A 17,681-nucleotide genomic window follows, 5' to 3' on the forward strand; every position below is an offset into this window, starting at 1 on the left:
AGCTTATGGGTTTACACTCCAAAGAAAACCACATTTAAGTCAGTAAAGTCAAACACTTGCAATTTGCGTTCGTTGTACAAGTGTCTTTCAAGCCTTTTCTAGTGAGCATACATCAAAAAGAATCATTTGCTGCCACATGAGAACCCAGCAGCAATGTGATCAACATCAATGTTTGTTTTACCAAGTGCCTTTGCTTGGTCATACGGTGGGATCACATCAGTTAGTTCCTCGTCTTCATCCTTGGCAAGTATTCTTACTTGTTCAGTGACCTTCTTAGTCAATTTGCTATGATTTTTCATAGCAAATTCCCAAGTATTGTAGCTTTGACTTCACAAATTCCAGTGCTGTGTTAAAGGCAGAATTTATTCAATATTGTTGTTCACTATGACAACCAATTTAGGCGCAGCAACCTTTAGTAGATGAAACCACTTCAAGTGTACCCCATTTCAATGATAAAAGTGTTGTTGGAGGCTTGCTTGTGGACTAAGAGAAGCTGGTCCTTGAAAGTACCGAAATGTCGCTGTTTTGTTAACATGACAACTTCACTCTTTACCAAATTCTATATAATTTTCTTTATTTTTTTTAATTCTAATTATTTGGAATATTATCTCTCATGTTCTATGTTGGGTTTCTTGGTTCAAGGTGAAGAAGCATAGAATCAAATGATTTCCAGTATACATGTTCACGGGAAAGAGGCGCAATGAAAGCACGCGGAAGGGCTCAAACTAGAGAAAAGAGAAGACACGCACGCGAAGGGCTCAAACCAGAGAAGAGAGAGAATGTAGAGAAGAGAGAGGGCACTGTACCTTGCGTTTTGTCCAAACTTTTTGTTAACTTCATATCCCGCCCAAACCTTCAGCTCATGCAAGTAAAATTAAAACGGTTCGTTTCATTAAATCAATCAAAGTCAACATTTCGGTGCACTTCGATACACAGTATCGCTTGAGTTAAGGGTTTTCCTTTTGAATTTCTTCAAAGCCCAACTTGTAAATTCCAAAACCACGAAACTAGTCACTCTCTTCTTTCACGTGCTAAGCAGGTTCGAAGTCTACATATAGAAACTTACAAGTCCATACGTTTAAAAAAAATTTAAAATTATAATAATATCCTCCTTAAAATACTTCTTCTTCTTCCTTTTACCTTCATAGACTACACAGTGCACACGGCATTCAGGATTGCGGATAGAATTTCTCGGACGGGCCCTCCATTCGCTTCCTCCCAAAACGATGGAGATCCCCTACACTGGATTTGGTCCTTTGGACCCCCTAGACTCGACCGAGCTCTAGGTGACCTAAGGTCCAAATCCCCTGAGACAATGTTGTTGCCCAGTGAGTGCACCGAGTGGTGAACCATTAACGTTTCGTATAGCTATTTGAGTCATCGCACTGGATTGGAATCGGAAACCCTAGAATGCGAAAATCCTCAGCAGCAAGATAGTTACAAGAATGAGGAAGCAGGGCGCTTGGGCGTTGGCTATTCAGAAAAAAGCAGTGGCCGCTGATGATTCTGGCACTGTTTTCACTTTCTACTGCAATGGTTTTCTTCATGAGAACGTCGTTCGATTCTTGCATCACCAGTACTACTAGTATTGGTAGCAGTATTAATAGTATTACGGACGATTTTGGAGAAGAAAAAGATACGAGCACTCAGATTTTCTCAGCCGCTCGAGTCGGTAGCGCAACACCGAATCATCTCGATTTCATGAATTCGAAGCTTGTGCTCTTGGTTTCACACGAGCTCTCTCTTTCTGGTACTCTTTGCGTTGTTACTTTCCCGTTTGGTCCTTGGGAAAAAAAGGAACTATTTAGGAAAGTTTTAGACATTTAAAAAAAAAAAAAAAATCTATACAGGTGGGTAAAAAAAGGAACTATTTAGGAAAATTTTAGACATTTAAAAAAAAAAAATCTATACAGGTGGGTAAAAAATGAACTATTTAGGAAAATTTTAGACATTTAAAAAAAAAAAAATTCTGTACAGGTGGGCCTTTGTTATTAATGGAGCTTGCATTTCTGTTGAGGGGTGTGGGTTCGGAGGTGGTTTGGATTACGAACCAGAAACCAGCAGAACCCGAGGATGTCGTTTACAGTTTGGAGCACAAGATGTTGGACCTCGGGGTGCAGGTCTCTATCTAACATACATCAGTTTGCTGAAATATCTTTCCCTTTTTATGTCCTAAAGATATAGCGAATTGCAGAGCTTTGGTTTATTTATGACCCAGTTTACTTGATGTCTTTCCTTGTGGCTATGTCCAAAGAATATGCGACATGCCATTCTTAGCAGTTAATGTCATGGTTCTATTATCCGACTTTAAAGAATAGAAACTCTGTGGGTATTCTAGCATCGGTTAATTTGCTAGAAGCTGTCAGGACTAAAGACTTGATTTTGTTCATGATCAGCTGTGTTGAATGAGGGATAGAAGCTGTGTAATTAATCTAGTATTAACTTCTGTCTTGCATTAAATATCAGATTGTTTATATGGAAAATATGCTTGTTAGTGGCATTTTTTAAATCAAATTAATGCACTACTCCTTACTCTTTTATTTATTTCTTTGTTTTTTTTAATGTCGCTTGCATATTTGCTGGGTTATTTCTGCTAATTTGGAAAGAGAAACTGTCATTTGTTGTGCCTCTAAAATATCAGCCTTCTAATTGATAATTCTTCAAAACTGTTAGGTCTTATCTGCAAGGAGTCAAAAGGCTATTGATACAGCTCTTAAAGCTGATTTGGTCGTTTTAAATACTGCTGTTGCTGGGAAATGGCTAGATGCTGTTCTCAAGGAAAAAGTTCCTCATGTTCTTCCAAAGGTTTTGTGGTGGATTCATGAAATGAGAGGGCATTATTTCAAAGTGGAGTATGTTAAGCACCTCCCTTTTGTTTCAGGTGCAATGATTGATTCACATACAACAGCAGAATACTGGAAGAACCACACTCGAGAGCGTTTAGGGTATGTTACTATCATCAATTAGTATATATTGCTCTACTAATAAAACCTTGTGTATATCGGGTGTAACCTAGTGGGCAAAGGGAAAACTCAGGATAAACTGTAAACTTTGTTTGGATAATGAGTTGATCTCAACTCATCTCGTCTAATCATTACAACTTTTCCAAACTTTCAAACAAAAATAATATTAACAAACTAGATTCTAACAATATTTTATTTAACTCTCAACTCTCATCTCAACTCAGCTCACTATCCAAACCTCCTTAGTTCAATTTCACGCTAGGAATCCCTTGGATTACCTAGTAAAGTTTTTGGAGTTACTGTAGGAAGTAAAAAGTATGACCTATGAAGTACTTATCAAAAAAAAAAAAAGTATGACCTATGAAGTGAATTTGATGAAAACATAGATATCAATCACTTCTAATTTGAGTGCAGAGAATCTTCAGGTCAATCTTCACTTGCCATTTCCATTAGTCATATTTTATATGAGAATGAAACAGCTCTCTTGGCACATAAAAAATACTTGCACTGTTTATGTTTGAATGATTTCCCCATGGTATTGCAATTGTTGGCAATATCCCAGCTCTATTTTCACTGGCAGAAAAAATGTATCCTTTAAGTTTAACTTCTATAATATTTAAGTGCCAGAGAACTGTAGAAGTACTTGCACTATTTTGTTTTTATAAGTAATTGAAGATTTCATTAAAATACAACTCAAAAGGCACAGCCCAAGTACATAGGTTTTCATTGATGGAGTATGTAATTTACAATCAATGTTCTCTTTTTGCTAACTATTCAATGTAAACTTGATTATATTGGTAGAAAAGAGAAATACTTTCATATGCTTTCTTTCTGTGACCTTATCTGGTGTTATTCCCCTTCTATGCTTTACTGGATCAAAATGCCTAAAACCTATGTCGTGCACCTTGGAAATAGCAAGGACCTAACGGAAGTTGCTGAAGATAGTGTAGCCAGGAGAATTCTTCGTGAGCATGTCCGGGAATCTATTGGAGTGCTGACTGAGGATTTAGTCTTTGCCATCATAAACAGCATGCTCTCCTTGTTGATTAGATAAAGCATTTTGCTTGGGTCACTTAGATTGATGAAAAGTAGTGCTGTTAACTCACTTGTGTTCAACCGCAAAAGATTCTGCTAAAGGCATGGTTACATGATAGTTAAATAAGGGTCTGATTCCATCTGTTACTAGTTTGACATTTTGCATTGAACTTGTAACCCATACTTCTGCATATTCCCCCCATGCATATGTAATATCTGCTTGAGGCAGGCAATGAAGCTCTAATTGATGATGTGCCTCTCCCAAGAACTAATGTTTCTTTTAAGAACATTCTTGATTCTCATTTTCGGTGGTACGTGAACCTCCTTATGCATGCTTCTCAGTTCTAAATTAGAGCAGTAATTTATGATTTCTTATTATGCTTGCTGAGCATTATTCTGTTGCAAAGAGATCAGCCTTACTTTCCAAATAGGTATCATATTTCCCCGTCTTCCAAGGCATGAATGAATTTTGCATATTTTCATTATGTTTCTAGTATATAACAATTAATTCGTCTCATTATGTTGCCGAGTTAGTTTTTTTTTTTTTTTTGTTTCTGTACAGTGTCCTAGGTTAGATCCATTTGTGTTAGTATTGTAAAAATTGCATATTTTCTAAGCGACATGAATTATGTAACAGGTGTTTCACGTGGGAAAGGTTAGGATCTATTTCTCCATTCCTTCCATGAAAGTCTGCAATTAATCAAAGAGAAGAAACTGCAGGTGCCGCCCATGCATGCAGTAATAGTGGGAAGTGATTTGAATGCTCAGATGAAGTATGAGACAGAACTGCGGAACTTTGTACAGGAGAAAAAGATTCAGGATCATGTTCACATTGTCAACAAAACCCTGCCAGTCGCTCCTTATCTGGCTTCCATTGATGTTCTTGTTCAGAATTCTCAGGTACTTTCTGCAACTATTAAATGTCTATTTGCGTTGGAATTAGTCTTTATATTTTTGTGTCTATAACTTAGGTTGCATTTGGATGTTGAAGTGAGTTGAGTTGAGATGATAAAATATTATTAGAATATTACTTTTTAATATTATTATTATTTTAAAATTTGAAAAAGTTGAATTGTTTATTATATTTTGTGTTGGAATTTGAAAAAGTTGTAATGATGAGTTGAAATGAGTTGAGAGGTGTTTACTCTTGCTGCTGTTAATGTTTGTAACTGGGGTAAGCCCATAAGTAGGGCTGTTCAAAATTTATTCTGACCCGCACCCGCCCGATAAATCCGTCCGACCCCACCCGTTAAATGCGGGTTCAACTAAACAACGGGTTGGAAATCATCCAACCCGCTGTTTAACGGGCGAAAGAGCAGCCCGATGGCCTTCAGCCTCATTTCCTTCTTCTCCAAACCTAGACCTCTCTCTCTCTCTCTCTCTCTCTCTCTCTCTCTCTCTCTCTCTCTCTCTCCCTCCCTCTTCGATCGCGCCTGAGGAAACCGAGTCTCTCTCTCTCTCCTCGATCGCGCCTCCAAGCAACCGAGTACTCCAAGCGATCACGCCTCAGGAAACTGCGTCTCTCTCTCTTCTCTGACGCCGTCTCCAACGGCCTTCTCCGTCGCCATTCGCCATCACCGTTCGGCTGAGGTATGTTCCGTCTCCATCGGCGTTCTCCGTCGCCATAATCTGGGTTTGATTCTTTCTTTGTTAATCTGGGACCGTTGGGTTTGATTTGTTGTGTTATGTTTCTCTGGTAGATACTAGATCGTATGAATGGCAGAGACTAGAGAGGTTTGTTTTGTTGTGTTATGTTTCTCTGGTAAACCGCAATGACCATCTAGTGATTATGGTCGTTTGAATGAAGCTCTGAGGGTTAGTCTTTCTGAAAACAGAGATACGGCAAAATGGGGAAACCCCATGAGCTTTGAAGGTTGGGATTTGGGTGAATCAACCCTAAAATAATTGTTCACCATAGAACCTGTGAAGTGTTTGTGTTAAATTCCCACAATCCCAAGAACCTGTAAAGTGTAGGGGGGCCGGTTACAGCTTAGGGTAACAAGTGTAGTCTTATTGGATTTCTTGGCTGGGACTAGCTTCCTATAGCAACACGCACCATTAATTTGTTATCAAGTTTCATAGCAATTAAAGAAAATATGCTAGCTGCAGAAGCATCTCTAGCTTGGGGTACAATATTAACGGGTTACGTTAAAGCAGGTTCGACAAGATTACTTGGAAGTATCGAAAATTTCAAAAAAATATTGATAGTACACAACATTGAGGGTGATATTGATATCAACTTTGTATCAATCGATAATGCAAGGTTTATGTGGATATGATACTGCATCTTCATTCATAAAACTCTCATATCTTTTATGTGGATATGATACTGCATCTTCATTTGTAATATTCTCAGATCTTATATGTGGATATGATACTGCATCTTCATCCGTAGCCTTCTCAGATCTTATATGTGGATATGATACTGCATCGTCATTCATAAAACTCTTAGATCGTTTATAGCATTTTTGGCATTAATCTTATGTTATTTTGTATGGTATTCTTACTTTCTCATGTTTTTATTATATGTCAGTTCATATCATGGATTACTTCAAAAGTGACACTTCTACATATTTAAGAGACGATGAGATTACTACTCCTTTAGCTTCAAACATTAACTTGTCTACTAGTAGTAACACTATCATCCCTCCCAAAAGGAAGGCAAGTAAGGACCCCTCATCGGTGTAGGAACACTTCACAAAAATAGTTGGATGTTCTAAGTGACCCAAAAGCGGGGTGTAATTACTTCCACAAGACTTATGCTTGTCACCGCAAAAAACATGGTACATCAAGTATGTTGCATCATGTTGGTATTTGTAGGAAAAACCCTAACATAATTAGAACCATGGATCAACAAACTACACATAAGTTTGATCCAGAAGATGTACGAAAGGCAATTGCAGAGATGATAGTTTGTGATGAGGTTCCGTTTAGGGTGGTGGAAGCACAAGGATTTAGGAAGATATGTAAGTCACTAGAACCAAGATTCCAAGTGCCATCTCGAACCACTGTAGCGAGAGATTGTATTAAACTATTTAAAAAAGAGAAGGAGAAGTTGAGGAAAGTATTTAAGGTAGTTGGGCGGGTTAGTTTAACTACTGACACTTGGACGTCCAATCAGAACTTCAATTATATATGTCTTACTGCACACTTTATTATTTTGAATGGAAATTACACAAAAAAATTATAAATTTTTGTTTGATTCCTAATCACAAAGGGGACACTATTGGAAAGCATGTAGAGTCATGTCTACAAGATTGGGGAATTGACAAGATTTTTACTGTTACAGTTGACAATGCTTCCTCAAATGATGTTGCCATCGATTACTTAAAAAGGTTTGTGGGAGGTCATTTGTTGGAGGGGAAGTATATTCACATAAGGTGTTGCGCCCATATTATGAACCTTATTGTGAATGATGGGCTAAAAGATTGTGATGATTCAATCACAAGGGTGCACAATGCGGTTAAGTATGTTTGATCATCTCCTGCAAGAATGGAAAAATTCAAAAAGCGTATAGAGAGAGAAAATCAATTGTTCAAAATTGGTGTGCCTTGATGTTCCCACTAGATGGAACTCCACTTATCTCATGCTAGAAGTTGCAGAAACATTTCAAAAGCCATTTTTGCGATTGGAGAATGATGATGATTATTTTTCTCGCTATTGTCGTAGTGTGAGCTTGAGCCCCCCAAGTTCTAGTGATTGGGTGAGGGTTAAATAATGGTTAAATTTTTTAATATTTTTTATGATGCTACTGTGAGACTTTCTGGTTCTTTGTATGTCACATCTAATGCATATTTCCAAGAGCTTTGTGGCATCCAATCGCATTTATAAAAAATGAGTCAAAGTAATGATCCAGTGTTGAGAGGTATGGCTAGGAGTATGAAGAGTAAGTATGACAAATATTGGGGATCAATTGAAAAGACTAACTTGATGATATTCATTGCTGTTGTTTTTGATCCAAGATGTAAATTTAATCTTTTACATTTTTTGTTCAAAAAAATATATGGTGGTAATTTAGTTGAAGAAATGATTGCAAAAATGAAACAATTGATGATTGACATGTACGGGGAATATAGTATTATATATGTGAGTTCAAGTGGAGTTTCATACTCTGAGCTTCATTCCTCAGTTGATCCTACTATGATTGATTCTGATTCTCAGCAAAGTTTTTGGGTTGAGTATGAACAAGAAATTATTAAATGTAATTTGAGGAACAAATCAGAGATTGATCAATACTTGGAACATGGTTGTGAGGCACGAGTTTCAAATTTTGATATTTTGGATTGGTGGAAGATCAATGAAATAAAGTATCCTATTTTGGCAAGAGTTGCATGTGATGTGATGGTCATTTCTGTTTCTACTGTTTCTTCTGAGTCAGCCTTCAGTGCAGGGGGTCGTGTGCTTGACCCATTTCGTTGTTCATTATCCCTAAGAATAGTTGAGGCACTCGTTTGTACTCAGGATTGGTTAAAAGATCCAGTACATATTGATCTTCGTGCCTCCTTGGACAATGTTGAAAGTCTTGAGGCAGAATCAGGTAATAAACATATTTCTTACTTACATATTTATTAAACTTTTTCATAATTTTTATTTTTATATCATTTAATATATTTTTTTTTTCAGAGTTTGATCCCAAATCAAGCTTTATTTATGTTGATGAGGAGTGACTCAAGGCTTATGATCTGCACATTCTATATTTGTTGTTAAAGATTCATGTTTGAGGACTTTTTTGGATTGTACTCCTTTAAATTATGATGTTTATTGTACTCCTTTATGTAGCAAAAAGAAAAAAAACAATCTATTATGATGGAGTTTACAATAATATAGATTGAGTGATTATATTATAATTTGTATAAATACTTATAAAAAAAATTATAATTTGTACAAATGCTACAAAAAGAAAAAAAAAAAAATCTGTTGTATGATATTATAATATTATAACCTTATATCTGGATGTGTTTGGCAAAGAACAAATAAAAGAGAATGAGGCTTCTATTAAAAAAAAAAAAAAAAAGATTATTTTACCCGACCCGAATGGTCCGGTTCGGGTCGGGTTATTCTGAGCTGGCCATTATTGCGGGCCATGACCGGACGGGCCAAAGATTGTTTTGGGCAGGCAATTGCACACCCCTACCCATAAGTAAGGGATTGAGGGTTAATCATGGGTAAATTGCAGGTAGGTTAGTGAGTTGTGTATATATCAGTGTCATCCCTGGCACATGATGTATCGTGCTCTACCCCCAAGTATGATCTCATAGTCCTCAAATCAGCAATATAAGGAGAAAAAGGAATGGAAGAATACAAATAAGAAGAAAAGAAAGGAAAGAAACATGGACTCTCTAGTATCTATTACAGTTGCCTTTGGAGCATTTCTTGAGATCTGCAGTGAGTCAGATGCACACATTTTGGAACTAATTTCCATCAGCTGGTTCAGACACTTGAAAGTAAGATTTTTGTTCAAGGCATCAGAGTGAGAGATTTTTTTTTCATAGGCAGAGTGAGAGATTGACATTTATAAAGATGGCATAAACCTCTTTGCAGCTTGTTCATGCTGAACTCCTTTGCACTTCCAGATATAGTGCCTGTAGTTGTTCATGGTGTTCATATTATTGTTCTTTGCTGTGTAAGAAGTAAAATTATTGGGTTTACCTATATAAAAAAAAAAAAAGTAAAATTATTTGGTGGGCAGTGTACCTCTTCTTAGGAATGGTTTGCTGCTCCAGAATTAAAGAAGGGGATGTTGGAAGGAAATCAGGCAGTCATTCCTGCCTTGCAGTGAAAAACGACACCTGGAAACATGCAAAACTTGGTGGGGTCCAACCTCTAACTTTGATTACATGCATACACTTAATTCTACATAGAGAGGTCATTCCTTTGTCAAGTGAGTGAAACACGATAAGATGATAAAAAATGCTAATGAAGGTGAATATGTGGGAATGTGACTATTTTGTACACTATTTGATGCTGTGGTTATCTTGGTTGGCTTCTTCCCAGCCAAAAAAGAAATAAAAAAAATATAGGTTGGAATGCGTCATATTTATTAAGCTGCACTTGAATATCACCACCTGTTACATAATACATTCCTCTTTATTTCAGTTCTAGTGTTCTTTCCTATAATTTTTTTCACGGAATCTACGTGCCATTATTGTTCATTTTGTACTCTACTCCAAGGTTTTGAACTTGTTCAATTCACGTGTAGGCCCGGGGAGAGTGCTTTGGCAGGATAACCATTGAAGCAATGGCCTTTCAGCTGCCTGTATTGGTAAGTCCATCATTACACATGTGAATTCTCTTGAGATTTCTTATAAGATAACTGACGAATGTACTGCTGGAGGAATACTATCTTTTGATTCTGGATGAATACTATCTTTTGACAATTGCAGTTTGTTGTATGTTTGTATGTGTGTGTGCATGGGTGTGGGCGCGTGCGCATGTTTAGATTTCTTGGTTGTATACGCTCCTCCTATTAACATCATTCGGCTGCTTATAGAAAAGATGTTCCTTCTAACGCTGTCGTATATGTTACTGGTTATCATCAGGGCACAGTGGCAGGAGGCACCATGGAGATTGTGGCGAATGGGACAACAGGTTTGTTGCATCCTGTTGGGAAAGAAGGTGTGATGCCTCTTGCAATTAATATTGTTAAATTGGCCACACATGTAGAAAGGAGGCTAACTATGGGTAAGAAGGGATATGGGAGGGTGAAGGAAAGGTTTCTAGAACACCACATGTCACATAGAATTGCTCTGGTTTTTAATGAAGTTTTTCAGAAAGCAAAGAGCCACACTAATTCTTGAATCTTGATTCTTTTCCGCACTTGGATCGATCATCGATTGTATAATTGCCTCCGCCGCGACCAATGTAACAAGTCCGAAAGTTTATGTTGGAAGATTTATATATAGCTATGGTGTGCTGCGATTCGGCTGTCATTTTCCTGTATTTATTTATTGTGTTTGAACTTTGAAGCATATCATGGCATACCATTTTTCGCTTCTTTTTTTCTTCTCTCTCTCTATCTATACTTTGGGACGATTGTTCCTTTGTATTTCTTTTTTTTACTATAAATAATATTATCTTACCCAAAAAAAACAACCATTTGTTGTGGTGAGCAGAATGTTTCATCCCTTTTTTCCTTATTTTTAAATTATCTGTATTCTCCTAGCTTTCGTGATACTTTGATTCGCAGATTGTTCTAGTAATTTCCGGATTTTTACATTTTTCAGGCGAATTAAAAAATAAATAAATCTTTGGGCTTGCTTACTCCTTTTTTTTTTTTTTCCCTGAACTCAGGCTCACAAAGACTATTGGTGTCTATAATTAATTTCTTCTTTGTAATACTGTAAAAGCGGCACTTACCCACCTTCCCATACAGTCAGTTGATAAGAAATTTTTTTAGATAATAGTCAGTTGATCAGTATTTAACATGGCGTGATATGGCCCATCCAAACGACCATGTTTTGGCCATTCACGTGAGAGAATTAGTTTTTGGGAGTATAGATGATCTGATATTTTTATTTTATCATAATGTAACTAATTTTATTTATATATACATTAATATAATTAAAATTAGAGTAACACTATTTAGAGAGAGAAAATTTATTTATCATCTCCATTGCTACAAACTAATCTGTAATTTATTATTGTTGTCTTCTTATTTAAATATCTATATATATTAATGTATAAATATATCTTTAAATATAAAGATAAAAATGATAAATTAGTGTGTAGTGTGTGAAGACGATATTAAAAAATTATTTCATTAGTTGTAGTCAAAACTAGGCTTGCACAGCGACCTGTCCAAATTAGATTTGGGACCGACCCAACCGCAGGGAACCGACCAACCCGATCCGATCCAACTCGTAACTTTCAGATTGGGTCGAACCAGTTATTCTCTATTTTGGATCCTTCACCTTCATTTGTAGACCCAAGCGTTTTAACCAGATTTCTCTCCCAACCAAAAAAGTTTTTCATTTTTCACAACCACTCCAATTCCATCAACCAACCAAATGCACTCTTGCACTATCTCCTTGGCATCCTTTGAGATTTGTGCGTTCACCCGCAGTGCCTTCTTCATAATCCAGCTCACGTTCGCAATTGACATGAATTGGTTTTCTCCCGTAGTGACAACTCATTGGCCAACGAGTTTCCAGCTCTTTCGCCACCTCCTTTAGACTCGTTGTTTGAGTTTTCCATTGAACTTGAAGGTTTTTATTGCTGTAGTACTCTACAACTCTTGTGAGGCACATACTCTCTCTACTTAAAGCAAAGGAAGAGAAACCTGCTCAATGTTATTTATGTGATGTCCATTACAGATCGTGCTCAGTTATAGCCATTTCGGGACGAAAGCAATTTGGGGGAGGGGGCTGGGTGGGGTGGGGGGGGTGGTTGATTTGTAATTAGGGTTTTGAGAGAACTTAAGTCTAAAGGTAAGAAAGTCGGTCGGTTTAACGCTTGAAATCCAAATCCGTCGTTTATCGGGTTGGTGAACCTTGAGCATTTAACAACCTGGAAAAGTCCAGGTCGGGTCACTCGAGCAAGTCGGTTTGCCAGGTCATATGCACAAGCCTAGTCGATACTGCGTGTTAGCAGTGCAAGTCAGAGGAACTGTGTTAGCGGTTTAAAACAACAAATTGCAGAATAAGGAGCATTAAGGGTAAAATGGTAATCTGGGGAATCGACGCAGCACAGGTTGGGAGTGGATGCCACGGGCATGTAAGAGCTGGAAGCAAAGGCTGGAAGCTGGAAGCAGTGGGAAGCAGAAATAGAAATGGAAGGGGAAGGAAGATTCGTTAGTTTTATTTGTTGAAATGTTAGTGATACATGGTCGTTTTGCATTGTTGTATTAGTTAGGAAGTGTATAAGGAACACGGCGTCGTTTGAATAAGTGAGTGATTAGTGAAACGCTATCGTTGGAAGCTAGGGATATTAGTTGTTGTAGAAGCAATACGGTGCGTTTTAATTCAATTCTGTAAAAGGGTAACCACGTGTTGGGCAGAGGCCAACTCTGGAAATCAGTTACAAATTTCCCTCCAATCCTCTCTCTCTCTTCTTGAATTCTTCTCTCCTTTCTCTTTCTAGTTCTTGGTTCTTGGAGGTTGACTACCTCGAAACAGTCAGATTACAAGGGGCTCATTACAGTGGATTCTTTACTGCGACCCAAAAGCGTATAGAGGCTGCTTCTTTCTCAAGTTAAGCTCTCCGATAAAACGCAGTCAAGACAATTCGTTTCCAGAATTTGGCATTGCGAGCACAACGATGAGCGACGTCGAAGAGGCTACAAGGCGTCGTAATGCCGTGGCGAGGTACCGCAAGAAACTCCTCCGGCACAAGGAACTCGAAGGCGCAGTACGAATCGGTCAGTCTCATACCCCATATTTTCCGTATCCTAATACGATACCCTTCAATCTTCGAATCATTTCGGTGATGCATTTTTCCATTTAAATATCCGCTACGGTCACCGCTTCCTGTTGCTTCCAATGTTTTTCGTGGAAGTAATTGTCCTTGGGGCTTTACGCTGTTCCGTGTTGGTCATTGTCGAAGTGCGTTGAATCTGAGCGATATGTTTCATTTCAAAAATTCAAGGATATATTATTTCAAGCAGTTGAGCGCAGATACTATGTTTAGAAGGAATACGATGGAAGTTGTAAGTGAGATTTAATTTGAACTTAACATTATTTCAAATCTTACAGGTCGTATTTAATTCGAGTTTTTCCCTGACACTTGCGGGGAAAAATAAGAAGGAACGTATCCTAATCAAATTTGAACCTTTTTGTGAATCATTACCTATGTTACGTGGCTTGCATTTTTGTTCACATTTCAAAATTTTATTTTCTTTTTGGCCTATTTTGTAGAATTTATATAACCATTAATGTAGTTTAGAGCTTACCTTTTCTGCTAATAGTTTGACAGTGTTGACATTGTTGAATGGTGAATTTTCAGTGAGAGAGAAGTTGGGGGCTTCGAAGAAAGAGTTCAACAAAACAGCAGATGACTTGAAGTCACTTCAAAGTGTTGGGCAGATCATTGGAGAAGTTATCAGGCCTCTCGACAATGAACACTGTAACTTCTCTCTCTGAATTTTATGTTCTACCTGCATTGAAGTTTGTATGTGATATTAGCTTTCTGGCCTTATTTATACATGCATTTTCATCCTTCACCCTACTCCCATTTTGGTTCTGTTCTCAATTACTGAGATTTGACATGTGTAGCAGCTGCGTATTAATATATTATTAGTCGTGCATTTTATCCCGTTCTACGAGATGCTTTGTAATGAACTTGAGTAGACAATGCACTCGGGAGCACCTGTAAGGATCCTTTTCCTCCCGTATTTGAATATATGATATTTTCCTTGACTTGTGCATTTGCACTATGCTGTCCCTTTTTACTTACAGAAGCAGAATTTATTTGATTTTGATAATTCTGTATGCATTATATGTATAAAAAGAATCTGTATGCATTTTTTTTGTTTTCTGAATTGGCTTTTTCTCCCTCATCTTTCTGATTCCGGTACTTTTTGGGCTGGGATGTTCTTTGGAGCAGGTTAGTAATTGTTGAATTTGATTGATTGTATTATTCCAGTGATTGTCAAGGCAAATCGTGGCCGCAGGTATGTGGTTGGCTGTCGCAGTAAAGTGGATAAGGAAAAACTGATTGCAGGAACGAGAGTGGCTCTTGAAATGAAAACACTCACTATCTTGAGGGCTCTTCCACGTGAAGTAAGTTACCATGGCAGGACAATTCTTTGAATTGTGATGCTAACTGAAAATACTTTGGTGGATGGCATTGCTGTTTGCTGGTTTGACTATCTAGTGGTGATCTTGTAGAACTCTTTGTTCGTAAGTGTTGTTTGTTTGAGTTGGCAGGTTCATCCGGTTGTTTATAAAATGCTGCATGAAGATCCCGGTAATGTTAGCTACTCTGCTGTTGGTGGCTTATCTGATCAGATCAGAGAATTGAGAGAATCTATTGAGCTACCTCTAATGAATCCGGAGCTCTTCCTTAGAGTTGGCATCAAACCTCCTAAGGTTAGTATGTGTGTGCGTGTAAATTTACATTTTCTTTATAAAACTGCGGTTAGGCAATGATCTATAGGCCTATATGAATGGAATTTTGATGAATAGGCTTCTGTTCCTTTTCCTCTTTCAGGGCGTCCTTCTTTATGGACCTCCTGGTACTGGCAAGACGCTGTTAGCTAGAGCTATTGCAAGTAACGTAGATGCAAACTTCTTAAAGGTGAGTTTGCTACACTTGCAATGCTTTTGCATAAATCAAATTTGGGATCTTTCCTAATGATATATGACTAACTTTTTCGTATTCACTTTCATGTGAATATAGGTTGTTTCAAGTGCTATAGTCGATAAATACATTGGGGAAACTGCACGGTTGATACGCGAAATGTTTGGGTATGCTCGTGATCACCAGGTTGGAGCATTATACACCGGCATATCTTTTTCCAGTATATTATATCTTCATTTGTAAATGACTTATCTATGCTACTTTGTTTTTGAAGCCCTGCATCATTTTTATGGATGAGATTGATGCCATTGGTGGGCGCCGTTTCAGTAGGGGAACAAGTGCTGACCGTGAGATTCAAAGAACACTGGTGGAGTTACTTAATCAGCTTGATGGATTTGATCAGTTTGGGAAGGTATGTCTCGTTTATGACCCAGTTTAGGATATTAACAAAGGTGCTCACACAAACAAACTTATTTCTGGATGACTGTTTTGTGAAAAATCGAAGGAGTTGGTTCTCTCTCTCTCTCTCTGAGGTAAAAAGCCCTTGTCGGGAATCAAGCGCATAGCATTGCCTTTGCTGCCTAACTCATGAAGTTTAGTTTTACACTACATCATTAAAGAATGAGATATTGGAAGTAAATTTTATAACGTCGATCTGCTTGATATGCTCAGCAAGATATCACACATAAAGTTTTTTGTCAGTGTTGGAAGCCTACATGAAAAAGAGCAAGTTGTTCGACCGAATAGACCCCACAAGCTCCCATTGTGTTGCCTAACTGCAGTTTCGCACATAATCAGATCCGGCAATACATATCTAGGGAAGATTTGCATTTCTCCCTTTTTGTAGTTAGGTGGATCTCTTGTATACTTCCTGTATTCTTTTTTTGATAAGTAGTACACTTCCTATATTCTACTGGGTAACACCCTTTTTAAGCTTATAAGTTTTTTGTTCTGCCACGTATAGTCATTTTTATATATTTTTTATGTAATTTATTGATAAAATTAGTCAAAATAGTTATTTTATATTAAAAAAAATAACGACGCAACCAATCACATCAATAGAATACGTAAAAATGACTGTACATAAAATTTTTGTTAGTTTTTATACTTTGTTCTCAAGAGTCCGTCCACCTGTTTCCTGCCCAACTCTTTGGTCTTAACTGCATCTCTCTATGGTTTTATAACCGATCATTCGGGCATGTTATTTTTGTAAGCTGAATAACATACAAGTGTCTGTTCATATTTGTTGTAGGTCAAAATTATAATGGCAACAAACCGTCTTGATGTTCTCGATCCTGCACTTCTTCGACCAGGGCGGCTGGACAGAAAAATAGAGATTCCATTGCCGAATGAGCAATCAAGAATGGAAATCCTTAAGATTCATGCTGCCAGAATTGCCAAACATGGTGAAATCGACTATGAAGCTGTTGTAAAGCTCGCAGAGGTGAGTCATGTTGACTTGTGCTTTTTTTCAGCTAAATATTTTTGCTTCCTAATCTAGTCTTTTATTTCAAATTGTACTAGGGTTTTAATGGGGCTGATCTTCGAAATGTTTGCACGGAAGCTGGAATGTCAGCGATCCGTGCAGAACGTGATTACGTTAAGCACGAAGACTTCATGAAGGTAGACCGGAACCACACCCACCCCCCCCGCGGGTTAAAATTAATTTAGATTTTGTTGAGCAACTTATTGCGGTGTCTAATGATCTTTTTCTCCCTGGTCACTAATGTTTGTGGATTACTTTATATTGTTTTGATTTCCTGCTTCCCTCTATGACAATTATGAATAATGATCGTGGTCTTTTAGACAATGTGGAAGCCATGTTATGCTCTGTTTCATCTACTTATTTTCCCAGGCTGTGCGGAAGCTGAACGAAGCAAAGAAACTCGAATCTAGCGCCCACTACAGTGTCAGAGCTAATTTTGGGAAACACTAGCATTCAGTCGTTTCATTTTCAGAGCCAAGGATATTTGGGCAGTGCATCTTTTATTCCATCCGCCTGAAAGGTGATCCCTACCTAATACCTAGAGATTCCATTAAAAAAAAATGGTTCCCTTTACTAGTCTGGTGTATCTTGTCTTCAATCTTCGAAACGTGGATATCAGTAAGCTAATCCAATTGGGCTTGAAAGGAAGAGTGTTCTAATGTAGTTGTGTTTTGCCAAATACATGTTACTGTCAACATAGTCCTACAGGTAGTACGACGGTACGACCTAATCAAACTAGAATTTCCTTGTTATCCCCATCAACTACGTACATTGTGGAATTGGAGTGTCTATGATGGCTCTATTTTACGTTCGGATATCATGCAGAAATGATCAGGTTATGGACGAATTGAAATAATCTCTTACAATTTTTTTTAATCTAAATTTTAAGTCGTTAAGACCATTGAGTTATACGTAAGTTTTGAGTTCGATTATGTCTGTAAAATAAAACTGCCATGCTGATG

The 17,681-nt window shown here is 37.6% G+C and overlaps 1 protein-coding gene and 1 pseudogene across 1 annotated transcript; both read left to right on the forward strand.

The window, feature by feature from the left end:
* Positions 1 to 1,125: 1,125 nt before the first annotated feature.
* LOC121260342 lies at positions 1,126 to 10,981 on the forward strand (annotated as a pseudogene).
* Positions 10,982 to 12,899: 1,918 nt separating this feature from the next.
* Positions 12,900 to 17,549, forward strand: LOC121261637 (26S proteasome regulatory subunit 10B homolog A-like). The gene is made up of 10 exons (XM_041164105.1): positions 12,900 to 13,353; positions 13,938 to 14,057; positions 14,577 to 14,713; positions 14,861 to 15,022; positions 15,144 to 15,230; positions 15,333 to 15,419; positions 15,508 to 15,645; positions 16,486 to 16,677; positions 16,758 to 16,856; positions 17,089 to 17,549. Exons 1-10 carry the CDS (start codon positions 13,254 to 13,256, stop codon positions 17,167 to 17,169), a joined length of 1,203 nt encoding a protein of 400 aa, XP_041020039.1. The 5' UTR covers positions 12,900 to 13,253; the 3' UTR covers positions 17,170 to 17,549.
* The last annotated feature ends 132 nt before the right edge of the window (positions 17,550 to 17,681 follow it).

This window comes from Juglans microcarpa x Juglans regia, chromosome 4D (assembly GCF_004785595.1).
Source record: "Juglans microcarpa x Juglans regia isolate MS1-56 chromosome 4D, Jm3101_v1.0, whole genome shotgun sequence".
Taxonomy (NCBI): domain Eukaryota; kingdom Viridiplantae; phylum Streptophyta; class Magnoliopsida; order Fagales; family Juglandaceae; genus Juglans; species Juglans microcarpa x Juglans regia.